General features: G+C 49.0%; 2 protein-coding genes across 3 annotated transcripts in view; one reads left to right on the forward strand and one right to left on the reverse strand.

The window, feature by feature from the left end:
- Positions 1-2527: 2527 nt before the first annotated feature.
- On the forward strand, positions 2528-12388 carry tefm (transcription elongation factor, mitochondrial). The gene is made up of 4 exons (XM_033044661.1): positions 2528-2658; positions 4773-5245; positions 8075-8224; positions 10883-12388. Exons 1-4 carry the CDS (start codon positions 2646-2648, stop codon positions 11312-11314), a joined length of 1068 nt encoding a protein of 355 aa, XP_032900552.1. The 5' UTR covers positions 2528-2645; the 3' UTR covers positions 11315-12388.
- Positions 12389-13181: 793 nt separating this feature from the next.
- atad5 (ATPase family AAA domain containing 5) overlaps positions 13182-22421 on the reverse strand; it is a 73671-nt gene continuing 64431 nt past the window's right edge. Inside the window, exons 22-24 of one of the 2 annotated variants that reach the window (XM_033044660.1) lie at positions 19525-20396; positions 15811-15972; positions 13182-14663 (exon numbers count right to left, since the gene is read on the reverse strand). In XM_033044660.1, coding sequence (XP_032900551.1) covers positions 14585-14663; positions 15811-15972; positions 19525-20396 — 1113 coding nt within the window. In that variant the 3' untranslated portion in view covers positions 13182-14584. The remainder of the gene's footprint in view (positions 14664-15810; positions 15973-19524; positions 20397-22421) is intronic. The other variant, XM_033044659.1, reaches the window with a different exon arrangement.

Genomic DNA, 22421 nt, shown 5'->3' on the forward strand with positions numbered 1-22421 from the left:
AACGTTTGCCAAAGGATTTCCCTCACAACCCACAAGGATGAAGGGACCCTATCCATGTCCTCCCCAGATGCTGCCTGACCCGCTGAGTTACTCCAGCACTCTGTGTCTTTAAAACAAAATCATTTCCTTCAGTCTGGCTTCACGTTTCACCCTTCTCCGCTTCTCCCCTGTGTTCTGCTTGAGGCGAGACCACATGTGGAAAACCACACGCAGTTAGTGCCCTCACCTAAAGCAAGATAGAGAGATTTTGGAGGCAGAAGATTCACCAGGATATTTTTGGTATCAGTACACTGTCTTAGAAACATAGAAAAATAGGTGCAGGAGTAGGCCATTCGGCCCTTCAAGCCAGCACTGCCGTTCAATATGATCATGGCTGATCATCCAGAATCAGTACCCCGTTCCTGCTCCCCCCATGTCCCGTTAGCTTCCCCCACCCCCCATGATTCCCTTAGCCCTATGATCTAAATCTTAACTCTTTCTTGAAAACATCCAGTGAATTGGCCTCCGTTGCCTTCTGTGGCAGAGAATTCCACAGATTCACAACTCTCTGGGTGAACTTTCTCGTTAAGAATGACTAGATAAATTGGGTCTGTATTCCTTGATGTTAAAAAAAAAGAGCAGCAGACCTTGTTCAACCATAAAAGATCCATTCGATATTTTTAAGGCGGAGATAAATAGACTTTTGATTAGTACAGGCGTCAGGGGTTATGGGGAGAAGGCAGGAGAATGGGGTTAGGAGGGAGAGATAGATCAGCCATGGTTGAATGGGGGAGTAGACTCGATGGGCCGAATGGCCTAATTCTGCTCCTATCACTTCCAAAATCCTTAAAGAGGGCTTGATAGGGTAGGAGTTGAAATGTTTCCAATGATAGAAGAGTCATGAACGATGGAACGTTTAAGAAGGAACTGCAGATGCTGGTAAAATCGATGGTAGTTTACACCCCAGCGGTATGAACATTGACCTCCAATTTCTGGTAGTCCTTCCTTTCTCCCTCTTTCCCCTCCCCTTCCCAGCCCTCCCACAGCCCACTGTCTCCATCTCTTCCTTTCTTCTCCCCGCCCCCACATCAGTCTGAAGAAGGGTCTCGAACCGAAACGTCAGCTATTCCTTCGCTCCATAGATGCTGCCTCACCCGCTGAGTTTCTCCAGCATTTTTGTCCACCTATGAACAATGGGACAGTCATTTAACTAAACATGCAACCAAGGTGCATGGACACTTCCTCCCAGGTGGTGAATGTCTGTAATTCTCTGTCCCTGGGCGTGGCGGAGGTTGGATCGTTAGATATATTTGTTAAATGTTTAAAAGGTCGAGAGTTGAGGGTTATGGATAAAAGAGGAAATAAGGCCAGAAAAGATCAGGCATTATCACAATAGATGTTGAGGCCCACTTGCTTCTATTTGCCTACATGAGAAATATTTCACAAGAGCCATCATTTGAAAGCAGGAAAGTAGTCTGGAGATGGCATCTCCTTCTCAGTGGGTTTTTGAATCGGGTTTAGTGGAGATTTATATTCAGTGGAAACAGACCTTTCGGCCTAACTTGCCCATACCGGCCAACATGTCCCATCTACACTATTCCTGCATTAGGCCCATATCCCTCCAAACCTGTCCTATCCATGGACCTGTCTAAATATTTCTTAAACGTCGCGATAGTTCCTGCCTCAACTACTTACTCCACCCTTTAGCACTGACAGGGTTTTTCACTATGTAGGAAGGAACTGCAGATGCTGGTTTACACCGAAGATAGACACAAAATGCTGGAGTAACTCAGCGGGACAGGCGGCATCTCTGGAGAGAAGGAATGGGTGACGTTTTGGGTCGAGGCTCTTTAGACTGAGAGTCAGGGGAAAGGGAAACGAGAGATATAGATGGCGATATGGAGAGATATAGAAGAAAGAAATGAAGGATATGCATTAAAAAAAATAATGATGAACAAGGAAACGGTCCATTGTTAGATGTGGGCTAGTTGATTAATAGGCTCGGCTTGTACACTCTGGAGTTTAGAAGGATGAGAGGGTATCTTATTGAAACATATAAGATTGTTAAGGGTTTGGACACACTAGAGGCAGGAAACATGTTCCCGATGTTGGGGGAGTCCAGAACCAGGGGCCACAGTTTAAGAATAAGGGGTAAAGCCATTTAGAACGGAGACGAGGAAACACTTTTTCTCACAGAGAGTGGTGAGTCTGTGGAATTCTCTGCCTCAGAGGGCGGTGGAGGCCGGTTCTCTGGATGCTTTCAAGAGAGAGCTAGATAGGGCTCTTAAAGATAGTGGAGTCAGGGGATATGGGGAGAAGGCAGGAACGGGGTACTGATTGGGGATGATCAGTCATGATCACATTGAATGGGCGGTGCTGGCTCGAAGGGCCGAATGGCCTCCTCCTGCACCTATTGTCTGTTGTTGCATATCCTCCATTTCTGTTCTGCATCACCGTCTACATTTCTCGTTTCCCTTCCCCCTGACTCAGGCCGGAGAGAAGGGCCTCGACCCGAAACGTCACAGATGCTGCCGGTCCCGCTGAGTTACTCCGGCTGGTTGTCGTCGCTCGGAACCAAAGTTCGGGGTGAATGTTGTCGGTCGGAGGAGGCGACCGGTAGCTCTGGGGGACCGCGTTAGCGGCTGCACGCGGCCTGCGGCGCCGGGATGTGGGCCCGAGGTGAGGGGCAAAGATCTTATAGCGGAGCTCCACTATAGGGTCTTTGGTGAGGGGAGGGGGGGGGGGGGGGGCAGGGGGGGGGGGAGCGCCGCGGTGGGGGAGGGGCAGGGAGGGAGGGGGGGAGGCCGCTCGGCCCTTCACGCCGGGTCTGGGTCATCGCGGTCACGTGTAGCCGGAACCGTGTGTGTGTGTATGAGTGTGTATGTGTGTGTTTATGTGTGTGTTTATGAGTGTGTGTGTGTATATGAGTGTGTGTGTGTATATGAGTGTGTGTGTGTATATGAGTGTGTGTGTGTGTATGAGTGTGTGTGTGTTTGAGTGTGTGCGTTTGAGTGTGTGCATGTATTAGTGAGTGTGTGTGTGTGTCTGTGTGTCACCCATTCCTTCTCTCCAGAGATGCTGCCTGTCCCGCTGAGTTACTCCAGCATTTTGTGTCTGACTGTCTGTGTGTCTGTCATGTTGAACCAGTCCACAAACAGGGCCTGAAGGTCAGTATCTGGGCAGGTGCTGTACCAAGACGCAGGGCTCACACAGACAAGTCACTGCAGGCAGCATCAACGTTCACGACATTCAGTTACAGTGACACAGCGGTAGAGACCCGTGCACTTGACCTCAGCTGCTGTCTGTGTGGAGTTTGCATGTTCTCCAAATGTAGTTCTCAGCATTGTAGCGTACCTGTCTATACCTTCCCCTTCCCCTCCGCTCTCCTGCTGATTAGGCTGATGGTAAGCCAGGGTACTGCCCAATTCACTGCTACCCCATGAATAGACACAGAATGCTGGAGTAACTCAGTGAGACAGGCAGCATCTCTGGAGAGAAGGAATGGGCGACGTTTCGGGTCGAGACTCATCAGGCCTTCATGGTCAGGTCAAGATCCCTGCACTTAAAACAACTGAGGCTTGAAAATGGGGCGAATCTGGCGAATCTGTATACTGTCTCAGTGCACTACTGCATTTGTACTGTATCTGAGGCTTATTTAATATATATCTTAAGTGCTTTTATACAGTGATACTTGTACAGAACTGTATATGAAAATGAATTTCACTGTACCTCGGTATACGTGACAAATAAAGTACGTACATACATTAACCAGCATCTGCAGCTCCTTTCTACTACTTCCCCATTGAGGACATTGGACTTTGTCCTTCCTCCCATATCCCAAAGGTCTGTAGGTTTGTAGGTTTGTTGCCCTCTCTCCCCTCAATGTGCAGGCTGCATCTTAGAAGGATCCCAACCTCAAAGGTTACCTGTCCATGTCCTCCAGACATGCTGGTTACTTTTGGTAAACTAGCATCTGCAGTTCCTCGTCTCCATTTTTTATTTGCTCCGTGCAGTTGCAGTAGATGGAGCAAAAGGGGAAGCTACAGAGTGCAGAATATAGTTCCCAGAGACCAAGTCCAATGTCCGCAATGGGGTAGAGGTGAATCGGACGGTAGCCCAGCTTATGGAAGGATGTTCAGAAGCCTGATGAGCAGAAGAGCAACGGAGAAGGTAAAGTGAATTGGATATTGCCAATGGAACTCGTGTGCTGCCATGCTGAGAACTATATTCTGCACTCTGTATCATCTTCCTATTTACTCAATCTCGTTAGTTTGGAGATACAGCATGAAAACAGCCCACTGAGCCCACGCCGTTCAATCACCCGCTCGTGTTATTCTCACATTTGCATCCACTCCCTGCACACTAGGAGCAACTTAGAAGCCTGTTAATCTACAAACTTGCACGTCTTTGGGACGTGGGAGGATACTGGAGGAAACCCACGCGGGCCCTGGGAGAACGTGCAAGCTCCACACAGACAGCTCCCAAGGCTGGGATTGAACCCAGGTCTCTGGCATCGTGAGGCAGAGGCTCTTACCAGTTGTGCCACTGTGCAGTCCCTATCGTACTTGAGTTTGACTTGATTGTGTTTATGTTTAGTATTATCTGATCTTACTGGATAGCATGCAAAGGCCTTCACTGTACTCTGTACTTTTATTTTATTGTATGGCTGTATGGGAATTTCATTTCACTGTGCCATCTGGCACATGTGATGAATAAATCTATCTTGTATCTTCTCTCTTGGAGCAGGTGACATTAGTGAACCTGAACCTGATTCTCATGGCCTGTGTTTATAGCCTGTGTGTCTGCAGCTCAGTGGCGTGTACTGTGGCGAGCCATCCTCCCCGATGCAGCGTGGCACCAGCGCTCCCTCCGCTGCACGCACTGCGACGAGGGTCGCCTCTCGCTGTCGGAGCTGCGGCACCTCGACTGCACGTCCCCCGAGCTGAGCAGCGTTGACCTGGACGGGCTGTACACCCACGAGGAGCGCGGCGCCATCCTGCAGGTGCTGAACACGGCGTCGCGCGAGGAGCTGGCCGGCATCAAGCTGCTGCGCGGCAGGAAGTCGGCCAACATCGTGCAGCACCGCGAGCAGAGCGGGCCCTTCACCCGCCTGCAGTGCCTGCTGCACGTGCCCCTGTTCAAGCACAAGACCATCGTGAAAGTCTGCCAGTCCATCCTCAGCCCGCTGCAGGAGCCAGCAAAACGGGAGAAGAAACTGCACGGACTCAAGTTTGTCAAACCCGACGTGGAGAGGAAGCAGCTCTTGGTAAGTTTCAGGAAAACCTTCTGTTCACGTGGCAGATCCAGCAAACACAGTCTTCTCTTACCCCGCCCGATGTCCTGGATCGGGGGGGTGGGGGGAACCTGCGGCCGTAAGGCCATTAAGTGCGGCCTTTTGAATGAATCCAAATTTTGTAGAACAAATCTTTTTATTATTAATAAGTTTTTGTTCATAGAAACATAGAAAATAGGTGCAGGAGGAGGCCATTCGGCCCTTCGAGCCAGCACCGCCATTCATTGTGATCATGGCTGATCGTCCCCTAACAATAACCCGTGCCTGCCTTCTCCCCATATCCCTTGACTCCACTAGCCCCTAGAGCTCTATCTAACTCTCTCTTAAATCCATCCAGTGATTTGGCCTCCACTGCCCTCTGTGGCAGGGAATTCCACAAATTCTCAACTCTGGGTGAAAAAGTTTTTTCCCACCTCAGTCTTAAATGACCTCCCCTTTATTCTAAGACTGTGGCCCCTGGTTCTGGACTCACCCCATATTGGGAACATTTTTCCTGCATCTAGTGTGTCCAGTCCTTTTATAATTTTATATATTTATCTTTTATTATTTTAATTTTAATCTTAAAATGAACGTATTTATAATACCAAAGAGTAAAAGACGATTCAACGAAATAATCCTCCCCGACTGACGGCCTCAATTAAAACATTAGTAAATCATGAGGGCTATTTTAACAAAAATAATGTACAATTTGAAGTATATCTAATTGAAGTTTCTTGGATGCGGCCTTATTAGGTTACAGCTAACTTCTGCATTCCACCATGAAAAGGTTCCCCACCCCTGTCCTGGATGCATTGTACAGTTTGTTTACTCAAGCACAATGGTATGAAAAATTTAATATAGTGCAAGATATTGAAAGCCAGTCCAGATCGATGCTACTCAGATCGAGGGACTTGGGGAAGTGGCTCTAGAAATCGTGGATGCATTGGTGATAATTTTCCAATGTTCTATAGATTTAGGATCAGTTCCTGTGGATTGGAGGGTAGCTAATGTTATACCACTTTTTAAGGAAGGCGGGAGAGAGAAAACAGTGAATTATAGACCAGTTAGCCGGACATCGGTGGTGGTGGGGAAGATGCTGGAGTCAATTATAAAAGATGAAATAGTGGCACATTTGGATAGCAGTAACAGGATCGGTCCGAGTCAGCATGGATTTATGAAGGGGAAATCATGCTTGACTAATCTTCTGGAGTTTTATGAGGATGTATCTAGGAAAATGGACAAGGGAGAGCCAGTGGATGTAGTGTACCTGGACTTTCAGAAAGCATTTGATAAGGCCCCACATAGGAGATTAGTGGGCAAAATTAGGGCACATGGTATTGGGGGTAGAGTGCTGACATGGATAGAAAATTGGTTGGCAGACAGGAAACAAAGAGTAGGGATTAACGGGTCCCTTTCAGAATGGCAGGCAGTGACTAGTGGGGTACCGCAAGGCTTGGTGCTGGGACCACAGCTATTTACAATATACATCAATGATTTAGATGAAGGGATTCAAAGTAACATTAGCAAATTTGCAGATGACACAGAGCTCGGTGGCAGTGTGAACTGTGAGGAGAATGCTATGAGAATGCAGGGTGACTTGGACAGGTTGGGTGAGTGGGCAGATGCATGGCAGATGCAGTTTAATGTGAGGTTATCCACTTTGGTAGCAAAAACAGGAAGGCTGATTACTATCTAAATGGTGTCAAGTTGGGAAAAGGGGAAGTACAACGGGATCTGGGGGTCCTTGTTCATCAGTCAATAAAAGTAAGCATGCAGGTACAGCAGGCAGTGAAGAAAGCGAATGGCATGTTGGCCTTTATAACAAGAGGAGTCGAGTATAGGAGCAAAGAGGTCCTTCTGCAGTTGTATAGGGCCCTAGTGAGACCACACCTGGAGTATTGTGTGCAGTTTTGGTCCCCTAATTTCAAGAAGGACATTCTTGCTATTGAGGGAGTGCAGCGTAGGTTTACAAAGTTAATTCCCGGGATGGCGGGACTGTCATATGCTGATAGAATGGAGCGGCTGGGCTTGTACACTCTGGAGTTTAGAAGGATGAGAGGGATCTTATTGAAACATATAAGATTATTAAGGGTTTGGACACGCTAGAGGCAAGAAACATGTTCCCAAGATACAGCGTGGAAACAGGCTCTTCAGCCCACCGAACACGTCGACCACCGATCACCCCGTACACTAGCACCATCCTACACACTAGGGACAATTTACAATGTTACCGAAGGCAATTAACCTACAAACCCGTACGTCTCTGAAGTGTAGGTGGAACCTGGAGCAAACTCACGCGGCCGCAGGGAGAACGTACAAACTCCGCACAGACAGCACCCGTAGTCAGGATTGAACCCTGGTCTCTGGTGCTGTCAGGCAGCAGCTCTACCTCTGCGCCACCGTGCTGCCCCTGATCACCCGTGCACTAGTTCGATGCAATCCCACTTTTTCATCCCCGTGACCTTGTGGGTTTCTTCCGGGTGCTCTGGTTTCCTCCCCATTGTAAAGACGTGCAGTTTTGTTGGTTAATTGGCCTCTGTAAATTCCCCCCTAGTGTGTTGGATGAGAAATTGGGATAACATGGAACTAGTTGGACTGGGTGATCGATTACGACACGGACTCGGTGTACTTGTTTCCTGCTGGATCTAAACTAACCCGGGGGAGGACCTGTACTGGTGTATCATTGTTATACTTGAGACATTTGAACCCTTGGCTACAGCTGTGGTTGTTAACGCCAAGGAAAGCTCTACTGGGCATGCTGAGTGGAGAATGATCTTGTTGTGTGGAATCGGGACCTAAACAAACCTGTCTGCTTCTGACAAGGCTGCAAAGACCATCGTGTCGATCGTGTTTGGAATCCGTAGGATCGCGTGGGCTCATGTGGATCACAATCTCACCGTCATGGACTGGAATCAGGAGGAGAGCCACCGCTACATGAAGGGACCCTATCAGCCTTCCCTGTACCTGGAGGAGGCAAGTCCAACAAGATTCCTTCCCTCTCCGCATCTCTCTTTCCCCTCCAATCCTCTCCCTTTCAGGAAGATAGAGGTATATAAAATGATGTGAGGCGTGGATAGGGTTGATCGACAAAATCTTAAGATAAGAGCGGCAATGTTTTAAGGAGATGTACAGGGCAAAGGATTTCTTTTAAAGAGAATGGTGGGTGCCTGGAATGTGCCGCCAGGCACGGTAGTGAAGGCAGATACCATAGTGACGTTTATGAGGCTTTTATACAGGCACAACGGATATGGATCATGTGCAGGCCATAAGGTCATAGGTAATCGCAGCAGAATTCGGCCATTCGGCCCATAAAGTCTACATGACTGATTGATCTCTTCTAATCCCATTCTCCTGCCTTCTCCCCATAATCCTTGATAGCCGTACTAATCAGGAATCTATCTCTGCTTTAAAAATATCCACTGACTTGGCCTCCACAGCCTTCTGTGGCAAAGAATTCCTCAGATTCACCTCCCTCTGACTAAAGAAATTCCTCCTCATCTCCTTCCTAAAGGAGCGTCCTTTAATACAGAGGCTATGACCTCTAGTCCTAGACTCTCCCACTAGTGGCAACATCCTCTCCACATCCACTCTATCCAAGCCCTTCACTGTTCTGTGCGTTTCAATTAGATTTTTCCCCACATTCTCCTAAACTCCAGCGAGTACAGGCCCAGTGCCGTCAAACGCTCATCATGTTAAACCACTCATTCCTGGGATCATTCTTGTAAACCTCCACTGGACCCTCTCCAGAGCCAGCACATCCTCACATATTGTGCCCAAAATTGCTTACGATACTCCAAATGCGGTCTGACCAGCGCCTTGAAGAGCCTCCGCTTTACATCCCTGTTTTTGTATTCTAGCCCTCTTGAAATAAATGGCAACATTGCGTTTGCCTTCTTTACTACCGGCAGGCAGAAGTTAGTTTACTCCAGCTGCATAATTTGCACTCCTTTTGTCACACACCTTTTGTCTTTTCATCTCCGGCCTTTGTCTAACAATTTGCCTATCACCCCACCCTGAACCGTATCACCCCACCCTGAACCGTATCACCCCACCCCGAACCGTATCACCCCACCCTGAACCGTATCACCCCACCCCGAACCGTATCACCCCACCCCGAACCGTATCACACCACCCCGAACCGTATCACCCCACCCCGAACCGTATCACCCCACCCCGAACCGTATCACCCCACCCCGAACCGTATCACCCCACCCTGAACCGTATCACCCCACACATTTATCCCCTCCCGCATTGATTACTGCAACTCCCTTTACACTGATATCAGCCAATCATCCCTGTCCCGCCTGCAATTGGTCCAAAACGCCGCAGCGAGACACCTGACGGGCTCCCAGAACAGGGACCCCATCTCCCCGATCCTGGCCTCTCTCCACTGGCTCCCAGTGTGGTTCCGAATCAATTTCAAGCTCCTTCTCTATGTCTACAAATCCCTCAATGGGCTTGCCCCCACCTACATCAAAAATCTGCTCACCCACCACACCACCTCCAGGTCCCTCAGACCGGGGTTACTGACCATCCCGCGGTCTAGGCATAAGCTCAGGGGCGACCGCGCCTTTGCGGTTGCAGCTCCTAGACTGTGGAACAGCATCCCTCTTCCCATCAGAACTGCCCCCTCCATTAACTCTTTTAAGTCTAGACCTCAAACTTATTTCTACTCTCAAGCCTTTCTTGAGGTCCTCTGATGGGAGTGCTGTATGTATTTATGTATGTATTGTTGATCTATGTACCACTAAGTAACACGTTAGTACCTGCACTAATGCAAAGCACATTGGTCAACGAGAGTTGTTTTTAAATGTGCTATAGAAATAAAATTGACTTGACTTGACCCTGAACTGTATCAACCTATCAGGCGTTGTCCTGTCCCTCTCTCTTCCAGCTTCCTTTTTCCCCTCCACTACAATCAGTCCCGACCAGAAAAATCGCCCATCCATGTCTGGTAGGAATGCTGCCCGACTTGCCAAATTATTCCGATAGTGCTTTATTGCAAACCAGCATCTGAAAATGTGAAACCACCAGCAGCAAATGTTCCCGATGTTGGGGGGAAGTCCAGAACCAGGGGCCACAGTTTAAGAATAAGGGGTAAGCCATTTAGAACGTAGACAAGGAAACACTTTTTCTCACAGAGAGTGGTGAGTCTGGAATTCTCTGCCTCAGGGGGCGGTGGTGGCCGGTTCTCTGGATAGTTTCAAGAGAGAGCTGGATAGGGCTCTTAAAGATAGCGGAGTCAGGGGATATGGGGAGAAGGCAGGAACGGGATACTGATTGGGGATGAGTATGAGCCATGATCACATTGAATGGCGGTGTTGGCTCGAAGGGCTGAATGTCCTACTCCTGCACCTACTGTCCATTGTCCATATCTAGCTTCATGTATCCAGAGATTACTTCATTACTAGGGGCTAGAGTCAAGGGACTGTACATCCTGTACTGAACCTGAATTCCACCAGCTTGACTGTGTGGTCATTAAATAATCTAAATCTAAATCTAAAAATATGGCTTCCTCCTACACCTATTTCGATGTTTCATGTTGGCATCACATTTACAACACGGACATTGTGGGCCGAAGGGCCTGTCCCAGCCCGTGTGCCGTCTGATCGGTGTCCTAATCTTTTCCAGATTTCCTCAGCCGTGTCGAACATCCCCGCTGCTGATTTCTACGTCCTGGAGAAGCCCGGCATCTCGACGCAGAACGCCAACCTGTTCCCGGTGACCTTACACCTACGCACGGTGGAAGCCATGCTGCACGGCTTGTTGTGCCCGCACTTCCCGCGGGACGGGCAGCACCGGGTGCTGAGTGTGGTGCGCACGGCCGTGGGCAAACACTTCCAGCTGATGGTGGGCGAGGCCCGCACCAGCGGCAGGGAGCTGGTTCAGCAGCTGATGGCGGACTCAGTGACGCACGAGAACCCACGGGTCCTGTTTCCCCATGACACACTTGCCCGCTACAGGAGGCTGTTCCACAGAGCGGGGCCAGACCGCGGGGAGGAGATGTGCGACGCGTTACTGCAGGCCATCGCTTTCTACGAATTTCTCTTCAACGATTCTTAAACACCACTACAGTTGAAGTCGGCCCTTCTTGTCACCACTGGCATCGAGTGGAGAATCAGACAGAACTTCTCCGATTTGATTCTTGTCCCTGTTTAAGAAAGAACTGCAGATGCTGGAAAAGTCGAAAATGCTGGAGAAACTTAGCGGGTGAGGCAGCATCTATGAGGAGCGAAGGAATAGGTGACGTTTCAATAGACAATAGGTGCAGGAGTAGGCCATTCGGCCCTTCGATCAATTCAATGTGATCATGGCTGATCATCCCCATCAGTACCCCGTTCCTGCCTTCTCTCCCATATCCCCTGACTCCACTATTTTTAAGAGCCCTATCTAGCTCTCTTTTGAAAGCATCCAGAGAACCTGTCTCTAAGGCAGAGAATTCCAGTTTCGCATCGAGACCCCGAAGAAACAGCACCTATTCCTTCGCTCCATAGATGCTGCCTCATCCGCTGATTCTTTTCCCGGCTCACACTTAAGATTCTTGTTTTGCTTCCCTGGTGAATACCTGACTGCAAACATAACATTATACCAAGGTGCACAAATCACCGCGACTGGTTTGATTTTGGTCTGTTTCTGATTCCACCCAGTTTCACAATGAAACCTGTGGCATTTCCACCATTTCTGTTTTTTTTATTTCACTCAAAAGCTTGGTGGCAGAGCGGTAGAGTCGCTGCCTTACAGCGTCATAGACCCGGATTCCATCCTGACCATGGGGACTGTGTGTAGAGTTTGTAGGTTAATTGTCTTGGTACAATTGCCCCAAGTGTATAGGATAGTGCTAATGCACGCGGGTGATGACTGATTGTTGTGGGCCGTAGAACCAGTTTCTATGCTGTATCTCTAAACTTTATTGGTGGCTGTGAGGCATTTTATGGATAAAAACAGAACATTATATGTACGGAGAAGATCAAACAGTGGAGCAGGAATCTCTTTGGAGGTAGCTTGAAGCTTAAATGGTGCTACAGAAATGCAAATCTAAAATTCTATTAGTCTCAGGTGATTGTATTTTTCCCCTTGTATTGCTTTGATTGTGTATTTATCATTAAAATACTTCACTGGAGTTACTGATACAGTTAATGCGAGTTTGATTCCGTCTGTTTGTACATTCTCCCTGGAGTGGTATAGGTTTTCTCCAAATGCTCCAATTTCCTCCCACATCCCAAAGACGCGCAGGTTTGTAGGTTAATTAACCTCTGTAAATTGCCCCTACTGTGTCAAAGAGCCTGTTTCTGTGCAGTATCTCTAAAACCCCTGTCCCCCGGTACAAGATCATTCCAAGAGTTCTCCCGAGTTTGCCCTGATTCGAACTCGGAGATTTACGCCTAAGGCGACTGCCAGGGACTAGTTTTAATGGAATTCACCTACGACACCTGGCGACAACCTACGACAGCACCCACGACAACAAATATTGTCGCCACTTTTCTGCGATAGCAAAAATTGTGGGATAGGCCCATTAGCATGTAGAGAGACATGTGCCAAAGCCAATACTAGTCTGATGAAGAGTGCCATTCTTGGGAATAACTCCAGCAGTCTGAAGAAGGGACACCACCTGAAACGTCACCTACTCCTTCCAACCAGAGATGCTAGTCCAGCATTTTGTGTTTATCTTTGGTGTAAGCCAGCGTCTGCAGTTCCTTCCCACACAATTAGTTTATTTTCCGCTCAAGGTTTACACCATCTGCAGTTCCTTGCGTCTTCATGACTACGAGTGTTCCCCCAACAAGTCACACAATTGAGCAGTACAATAAATCAATTTACAGCCTTTGTAAAGCCGTCAAGAACATTGCCAGGGAGGCCTGGACCAAGGTAGAATCCTGGGATAACGATACCGACACTGTGGCAAGGCTTGCAGGCAACCAAGTGAAGTTTGCAGTTTATAGGCATGACTCTGATTTATTTAATTCGATACCTTACGTCAGAGTAGGCTGTACAATCACCCCATACAATGCTTTAATTCTATATAATACTCCTGACATAAAAATGGGGAATTTAAAACATTTTAGTGGAAAACATGATGAATCTCAGTCATTCACAATTTCAGATAATATTTTATCCTCCATTTGATGGCCATTCCCAATAGTAACTTAGTTACAGGCTGCTTAGGGTCAGCCTTGCATGAGCAACCTGCTTTGTTTCCAGTCCTGTCCGAAACACTTATGGCTGATATATATCCAGCAGTTGTTATGCTGGTTGAGAGGGGAAGGGAATAATGAATCAAAGTGGAGGGGATTTTTTTTTAGTTAATTAATTTAGTTTAGAGATACAGCATGAAAACAGAGCCTTCGGCCCATCAAGTCCACGCTGACCCAACACTAGTTCTATCCGACACACTAGGGCCACTTTACAGAGGGCTGATTAACCTACAAACCCGCACGTCTTTGGGATGTAGGACACCCACGCAGTCACAGGGAGAACGCACAAACTATGTACATCACCTGTAGTTAGGATAAAACCTGGGTCTCTGGCGCTGAGAGGCAGCAGCTCTACCGTTGCGCCACAGTGTTGCTCCATTTTATTCCCCAAAATGGTGAGAAATTTTATTTTATAAAAAAAATATTTGGGTTTATGCTCCCATCGAGTGACCACAACACAAAGGTGGTGCAACGGTAGAGTTGCTGTCTTACAGCGCTGGAGACACGGGTTTGATCCAACTTTGGGTGCTGTCTGTACGGAGTTTGTATGTTCTCCCCGTGACCGCATGGGTTTTCTCCGAGATCTTCGATTTCCTCCCACACTCCAAAGACGTACAGGTATGTAGGCTTGGTAAATGTCAAAATTGTCCCTCGTGTGAGTGTGTAGGATAGTGTTAAAATGCAGGGATTGGGGGTCAGTGCGGACACGGTGGGTCTGTTTCCGCGCTGCATCTCTAAACTAAAGTATATTTAAATTGTTTGTCTCAGTTACCCTGCAAAATCAAACCACCTCCACCCGTCAGAAAGATTATTGGGTGAAGTTGTGGCGGGCGTTTGTAAAAGCAGGATTGAAGGGCAATGATTTAGTTTACTCTCCACACATGTTATGAACAGACGGCACCAACAACTTGGTTTTTACATTCTTCGACAGCAAGATGAGGTTGTCCGCAGCAATTAAATTAAGATTATCCACTATTCTGTTACAAAGATTCACATCACTTTACTGTACAAAAATATTCATACATTCAGACAAACACACACACGAAAACAGGAACCAAAAGGGAGCAGGGGCAAACCACCCCCAAAGATGGCCAGTCATCCAGGCATAGTAATTTACTGTACAGATAATAGTGCCATCAGCTCAGGGGAAGTCTGCTGCCAGGGATTCCAATGTGATTTTAGGCAGTTCCATGTGCACCCCATCCAAATAGTGCAGAAACCTGGAAAACACGAACAGCTTTTCACTTTTTAAAGCGTGCAAAAATAAATGCAACAAGTACAAGTTAACACTTGAAAGAGACGGCAGATGCCGTGGATATGAATTTCTGCACAGTGCAAGTTCCAAATTAAGGCCGACACAAAGGTCCTTTATCAGTCTTCCCTGTACCTGGAGGAGACAAGTCCAACAAGATTTCTTCCCTTCCCTCTCCAGCTCCATCTCCCTTCCCCAAGCCCTCCCTGACCAACCCATCTCCCTGTCATTCTCTCCAGATCAGTAATCCCTGTACCTGGGAGAGGTAGATCCAACAAGATTCCCTCCCTTTCAGGGGGGGGGGGGGATAGAAGTATATAAAATTATCCGAGGCATAGATAGGGTCAATAGTCAAAATCATTTCCCCTCTCCCAAGATGGGAATGTCGTAGAGCTTTAAGGTGAGAGGAGCAAAGTTTAAAGCAGATATGGAGGGCATGTTTTAAAAAAAAAAAATCAAAGGTGGCGGGTGCCTGGAACGTGCTGCCAGGGGTGGTGGTGGAGGCAGATACGATAGATGCTGCAATCTTCAGCAAAAACACAGAATGCTGGAGTAATGCAACGGGTCAGGCAGCATCTCTGGAGAACATGGACAGGCAGTACCCTTCAGGTTAGTACTCTTCTTCAAACTTTGTAGTGGGGGGCAGGGGGGGTGGGTCAATGTCTGGCAAGTCAGACAAGGCTAAAATTAACCTTAAGATAAGATGCATCTCTTGCCAACAGAGGTGTGCACTGGTGAACTTAACATGGTCCAGGCAGTGCAGGCTTATTTCAGGCACAGAATCACGACAGAATGGTGCAACGGTGGAGTTTCTGCCTCACAGCGCCTAACGCCCGGGTTCAATCCTGACTACAGATGCTGTCTGTGCGGAGTTTGCACGTTCTCCCAGTGACCTGTGTGGGTTTTCTCTGGGATCACTGGCTTCCTTACACACTCCAAAGACGTACAGGTTTGTAGGTTAATTGGCTTGGTAAAATCGTAAATTGTCCCTAGTGTGTGTAGGATAGTGTAAATGTGCGGGGATCGCTGATCAGCACGGATTCGGTGGGCCGAAGGGCCTGATTCTGCGCTGTACCTGTATCTCTTAACTAAAAGAATGCTGCAAGGATTCATACCTGCGCTTTGCTTTGCCCTGCTCCTTCAGTTTCTCTGCCCTGCAGATCGTACGGAGAGCTGGCAGATACTCTGTGGCACTCGCTCGCCTGTGACCCAGTCCCACAGACACCTTGCTGTTGGAGAATACTGTTTGGAGAACATCGATTCTTTTAGACGCAGTGCTGAAAGAGAAATAAATGTCAGCGTTTTATTTAAACTACCTTTAGCTGGGGGGGGGGGGGGAGGAAGACAGTGAAAAAGTGTTCTGTGCTATCCAGCCAGGTCATACTTTGTACAAGTACATCCAGGTAGCGCAAGGGAGAATATTAATGATTGTAACAGATGTAATAGGAGGGGATCTGTGGGGGAGGCAGACAAAGACTTGCTACATTCCAGCGCCATTTTATCAGTCTGAAGAAGAGTCTCGACCCGAAACGTTGCCTATTCCTTCGCTCCATAGATGCTGCCTCACCCGCTGAGTTTCTCCAGCATTTTTGTCTACCTTTCATTTTTCCAGCATCTGCAGTTTTTTTTTAGGACCATTTTATCAATCGGATGAACCAATAATTAATCTGCAATTGGTCCTGCAGGTGATGGGGGAAAATATGGAACAGGTGTAAATCACAGATAGAGTAGAATTTTTCATAAGGAGTTTGTGGGTTGAAAAAGCTTATGAGTGTCAGCATTTCAAAAGTAGAGAAGTTACAAGTCATAATCAAGAAAAAAAGACACAAAATTCTGGAGTAACTCAGCGGGACAGGTAGCATCCTCGGAGAGGAGGAATGGGTGACGTTTCGGGTTGAGACTGTCCGAAGAAGAGTCTCGAGCCGAAACATCACCCATTCCTTCTCTCCAGAGATGCTGCCTGTCCCGCTGAGTTGCTCCAGCATTTTGTCTCTACCTTCAGATGGAAACACACCTCACAACCCCACATGTTTAAGAAAGAACTGCAGATGCTGGAAAATCAAAGGTAGACAAAAATGCTGGAGAAACTCAGTGGGTGAGGCAGCATCTATGGAGCGAAGGAAATAGGCGACATTTCGGGTCGAGACCCTTCTGACAACCTCTACTTTTGAAATGCTGAAGGGTCTCGACCCCAATCCCACATGGTGGGTGCTGAGGCTATGCATTGCAAATTAGGTGATGCCAGGAAGGAATGGTGACCATGGAGGAGGGACTCTCCAGAGTGAATAGATTGGATTATGGGGCCACATGGTGGCACAGCAGTTGAGTTACTGCCTTACAGTAAGGCAGAAGGATGCCTTACAGTGCCAAGACCCGGACAGTGAAGTATGCAGGTCCCGCTCATTCTAAGCAAAGCTCAAACTCTTCAGCTTGTTACTAACCAGCATCGATGCCGGCATTCTGGGCCAGCTACTGCCTTTCATACAAGGAGTGCCAGATTGTAGAATAGGAATTTTAACACAAACTGTCAGCGGTGTGAATTCTGTACACTCAGCTCACATGAGACGGTTCCTGGATTTTGAGGAACATCATCCTACAGAGAACAAACGTCAACAGCTAAATCCGGTCAGCAATTGGAACAGATTCTATTTGTGGCATCACAGAACGGAGGTTTACTGAACTTCCACATTTTTTCGAACAAAGAGAAGAACTTGTGTACATATTATTCTCTCACAACCACAGAATATCACAAAGTCGACAAAAATTATCTTCAAGTGAGGAATGTTGAAACCAGGAGACAAGGTTAGGGTTTAGCTTGGACTGAACCCAAACCCGAATGCTTTAAGTCCTTTCATTATGACCAAACAGAAGTAGAAAAGTGGAGAACACAAAGTATTGGAGTGACTCAGCGGGTCACGCAGCATCTCCGGAGGACATGGATAGGCAATGTTTCAGTTCGGGAACCTTCCGTCTGAAGAGGGTTCTGACCCGAAACGTCACCTATTCATGTATCTGCGATTCCTCAAGTCAGCGTAAAGTGGAAATATTCTGTCAGTTACAGATACTTCCTCAGGACAGAGATGTCACATCAACAGAATTTAGAGGGAATGAGAATAAGGAAATGCAGGAGATGAGGCATCAACTTAGAAAAGGTGACAGAATATCTGGGAAATACTTGGAGATCACGTTATTAAAAATGGCAAGAGTGAGAATAATAAACCTAAACATGACAATGAAATATGGAGAAGGGGAAGTACACACACCCAGACCTGCCAAGTAGTTACAATAGGCACAATGTAGAAACAAAGAACTACAGATGCAGGTTTATACCAAAGATAGACACAAAATGCTGGGGTAACAGGAATTCAGGCAGCATCTCTAGAGAGAAAGGATAGGTGACATTTTGAGGAGGGACCCTTCTTCAGACCCGTCTGAAGTCTGACCCGAAATGTCATCCATCCATGTTCTCCAGAGATACTGCCTGATCCGCTGAGTTACTCCAGCAGTCTGTGTCTATCAATTATAAAAGATATGAAGCAGCATGGTAGCACAGCAGTAGAGTTGCTGCCCCTCAGTGCCAGAGACCCGGGTTCAATCCCGACTGTGGGTGCTGTCTGTATGGAGTTTGCACGTGTAGAACTGTGCTGGTGTATGGGGCGATCACTGGTCGGCGCGGACTTGGTGGGCCGAAGGGCCTAATTCTGTGCTGTATCTCTAAACTAAGCAGAGCAAAAACAAGAGTCGCAGCCTGGCCACTCCCTCTTCTCCCCTCTCCCATTGGGCAAGAGGTACAGAAGTGTGAAAACGCACACCTTCAGATCCAGGGACAGTTTCTTCCCAGCAGTTATCAGGCAACTGAACTATCCTACCACAACTAGAGAGCAGTGCTGAACTACTATCTACCTTAATGGTAACCCTTGGACTATCTTTGATCGGACCTTACTGGCTTTGTCTTGCACTAAACTTTATTCACTTATTAATACATGATTACAATCAGTGTACAGTTACATATCTGTACACTGTGAATGGATCGATTGAAATCTGTAATGTCTTTCCACTCTTTAGGAAGGAATTGAAGGTGCTGCTTTACACTGTAGACACAAAATGCTGGAGTAACTCAGCGGGACAGGCAGCATCTCTGGAGAGAAGGAATGGGTGACGTTTCGGGTCGAGACCTTTCTTCAGACTGAGTTAGGGGAGAGAGAGACACGCACACACACGGAGATATGGAAGGGTCTGCTGACTGGATAGCACGCAACAAAAGCCTTTTGTTGTACTCGAGGAAGGACATTCTTGCTATTGAGGGAGTGCAGCGTAGGTTTACAAGGTTAATTCCCGGGATGGCGGAACTGTCATATGCTGAGAGAATGGAGCAGCTGGGCTTGTACACCCTGGAGTTTAGAAGGATGAGAGGGCATCTCATTGAAACATATAAGATTGTTAAGGGCTTGGACACGCTAGAGGCAGGAAACATTTTCCCGATGTTGGGGGAGTCCAGAACCAGGGGCCAGTTTAAGAATAAGGAGTAAGCCATTTAGAACGGAGATGAGGAGACACTTTTTCTCACAGAGAGTGATGAGTCTGTGGAATTCTCTGCCTCAGAGGGCGGGGGAGGCAGGTTCACTGGATGCTTTCAAGAGAGAGCTAGATAGGGCTCTTAAAAATAGCGGAGTCAGAGGATATGGGGAGAAGGCAGGAACGGGGTACTGATTGGGGATGATCAGCCATGATCACATTGAATGGCGGTGTTGCCTCGACGGGCCGAATGGCCTACTCCTGCACCTATTGTCTATTGTACCTCAGCACACGTGACAATAAACTAAACACACCTGTTGTGGTAGTGCAGGTGATCTGTGAAGGTGGTGTTGCTGTTTGGGTGATTTGAAACGTGTAGCGTGAGCTCCTGCATCGCCTCCACGCCCGGCTCTGTGCACTTGGTGCCGGACGAGTCCAGGGTTCTTGTAATCTGTGAGCGGCATTGACTCCAGCTCAAGGCTTCCACGCTGGCTCTCACCTCCCCGAGGCGGCGGAAGCTCCACCAGTCTCCCGGCTCCAGCCTCCGCTCATCCAACATGCCCGTTTTAATCTCCGCGGCGGCCCAGTGGTAACTGCTCCGTCCACACAAACCCTCGCTCTCCCCCGCCCCACCGCTGAGGTAGGAGTCCAGGAACGAGAGCGTGTCGGCGAACGCGGCCAGCGACCCCAGGCACGACGACACTAACTTGCTGCACCTCTTTTGTGCCAATGTCCTCGGCTTCTTTACCGTGCCGACTGAGGGACCAAACCTGCTCTCGGGGGGGACGTTCTCATTCGCTGCACTCGCACGGCCTCCGGACAGCACCTTGTCAACAGCAGACGATGAGGTAGACGTTTCATTTGGCAACGTAACAAACACACTGCTGTCATTCAGCTCTCGGTCAAACAAGTCACTGTCGTCGAACAGGGCAGATTTCCTGCAGTGCTTCGTCCTGCCTGGGATTTTTACGGGGCTGGAGTTGGCCGGGAAATCACCGGCTTTCTGTTGGGGATTGCGGGCGGAAGGGCCGATCTCGTTCTCTAGCTTCTTTGGATGGGGAACGACGCGCTGTGGAAGGGGCAGAAGGAACTCCAGGCTGCTGAAGATGAAGTCCAGTCGCCGCCGCTGGAACTCCAGCAGGACCTGCACTTGTCTTCGCCACTGCTCCAGGGTGAGGGGGTCGCGCTGCAACACAGATCACAAATGGCAGGGGCACAGATCAGTAACAGGAGAACAATGGCTGTGGCATCCCCACCCCTACCCCTTTTTTGTTATTTTTAGTGTTTGTTTTAATGTTCTGTTTGTTTTATGGGGGGGAGGGGTCGGGGGAACCTTTTTTTCCAGGTCCTTACCTTCCCGGAGATGTGATCAATATTCGGATCACATTCTCCAGGCTCTGCGGCCTACCATCGCTGGAGCTGGAAGCCGCCTCGGACTGTCGTGAGCCCTACCGCGGGGCGCGGACTTACCATCGGAGCGGATCCCTTGCCTGGGATCGCTCCCACCGCGGCCTGTGGACTTACTTACCATCAAGGGCTCGCAGTCTCGGGAGAGGTTAGTCGGGAGCTCCAACGCCGCAGAAGGCTCGACCAGCCCCGACGCGAGGTTTGATTGCTCGGCGCGGGGGAGCTGACAACCCCCCGATGCTGGAGCTGAACGCCTTGACGGGGGGGGGGGGGGGGGGGGGGGGGGGGGCTCGAGGCCAAGGAAGAACAACAAGGGAAGGACTTGGAACTCTATTTCACCTTCCATCACAGTGAGGAATGTGTAGGAGTCACTGTGATGGATGTTTATGATAAAATGTGTTTTTATGAGTCTGTTGCTTTTTTAATTGTATGACTGACCTGGCCAGTGAGTTTCACTACCCTAATTGGCGTATGTGACAATAAATGAACATGAACTTACCCACCCTCCCAGTACAACGCAGCCCCAGACACCACCCACACACTCTCTTACAAAAGCACATCCCAAGAAGGGTTCCAACCGAAACATCTCCTGCCCATTCCCTCCACAAATGCTGCCTGACCTGCTGAGTTACTCCAGCACTTTGCGCTTTGCTCAAGATTCCAGCGCCTGCAGTTCCTTCACGGCTTGAAATTAGCTGCCCGGGTGCCACTGACCGCTCAAAGTGCCGCCGGGTAACCTAAACGCCGAGTCATTATGCCCGGCTTGGCAACTTGGTTTATACCGAAGATATACCGTGGGAAAGATGCTAAGTGTGGCGTGACGGAGGGTCGGAGCGAATGACGGGCCCCGCACAGCAGCAGCTCCATCTCCTCCTCCTCCCGTACCCCGCCCGGCCTGATAACGCTATAGGATCTTTGCTGTTAGCGGCCGCTGCTGCCACTTCGCCAACGGCGCTTTCAAAACAAACCCTTGGAGGAGGGAGGTGTCGGTCAGAGGCGGAAGTAGGGGGGGGGGGGGCTGAGGATAGAGCGCGGTGATTGGAGGAGGGAGATGTGCCAAAACACCCTCGGCGGGCCAAACCGCCACTGGACCATCCCCGTCCCCACCCGAGAGCCTCCCCACGCCCGGGGATGGCCAGAGACGTCGGGAGTCAGACAGGCGCGGTGCCCCCAGCCAGCGCAAAGAAGCAGCACTAAACCCAGCTCAACTCTGCCTGTCCCCGTCTGGATTGAGACAGGGCGGTAGTCGAGACAGGCAGAGTTGAGCTGCATTTAGCGCTAGATTGAGCTGAAATTATCGTTCACAGGGCCTCCGAAGTCTCGCGCGTGTGTGCGCGTGCGCGTGCGGCCGCCAAGATATTGTGTCACCCGGTCCCCTCCATATTTTGATAGCGATTTGAGCGATGATGCCAGTGTTGTCCGAGGAGCGCTGACCTTCCTTCCCACCTCTGCCCCTTCCCCTCTCTTGTACGCCCCCCTCCACTCCCCTTATCCTCTCCATCCCGCACTGATCCCCATTCCTGCCTCTATTCAGTCCTCATTGACATCCCCTGTGCTCCCCTCCTCATCTACCCCCCCCTCCCCCCCTCCCCCTACCTATTCATCCTGCACTGATCTCCCTATCCACCTCGCATTGATTCTCCTGCCACTCCCCATCAATCCTACACTGGTCCCCCAATTCATCATGTACTGACCCCCCTTCCCATCCATCCTGCACTGCTCCTCCCCTTCATCCTGCACTGCTCCCCCAATCCATCCTGCACAGATCCCCCCCCCATTCAACCCACTGTCATCCCCTGCGCTC

The sequence above is a fragment of the Amblyraja radiata genome, chromosome 26 (assembly GCF_010909765.2).
Source record: "Amblyraja radiata isolate CabotCenter1 chromosome 26, sAmbRad1.1.pri, whole genome shotgun sequence".
Taxonomy (NCBI): Eukaryota; Metazoa; Chordata; class Chondrichthyes; order Rajiformes; family Rajidae; genus Amblyraja; species Amblyraja radiata.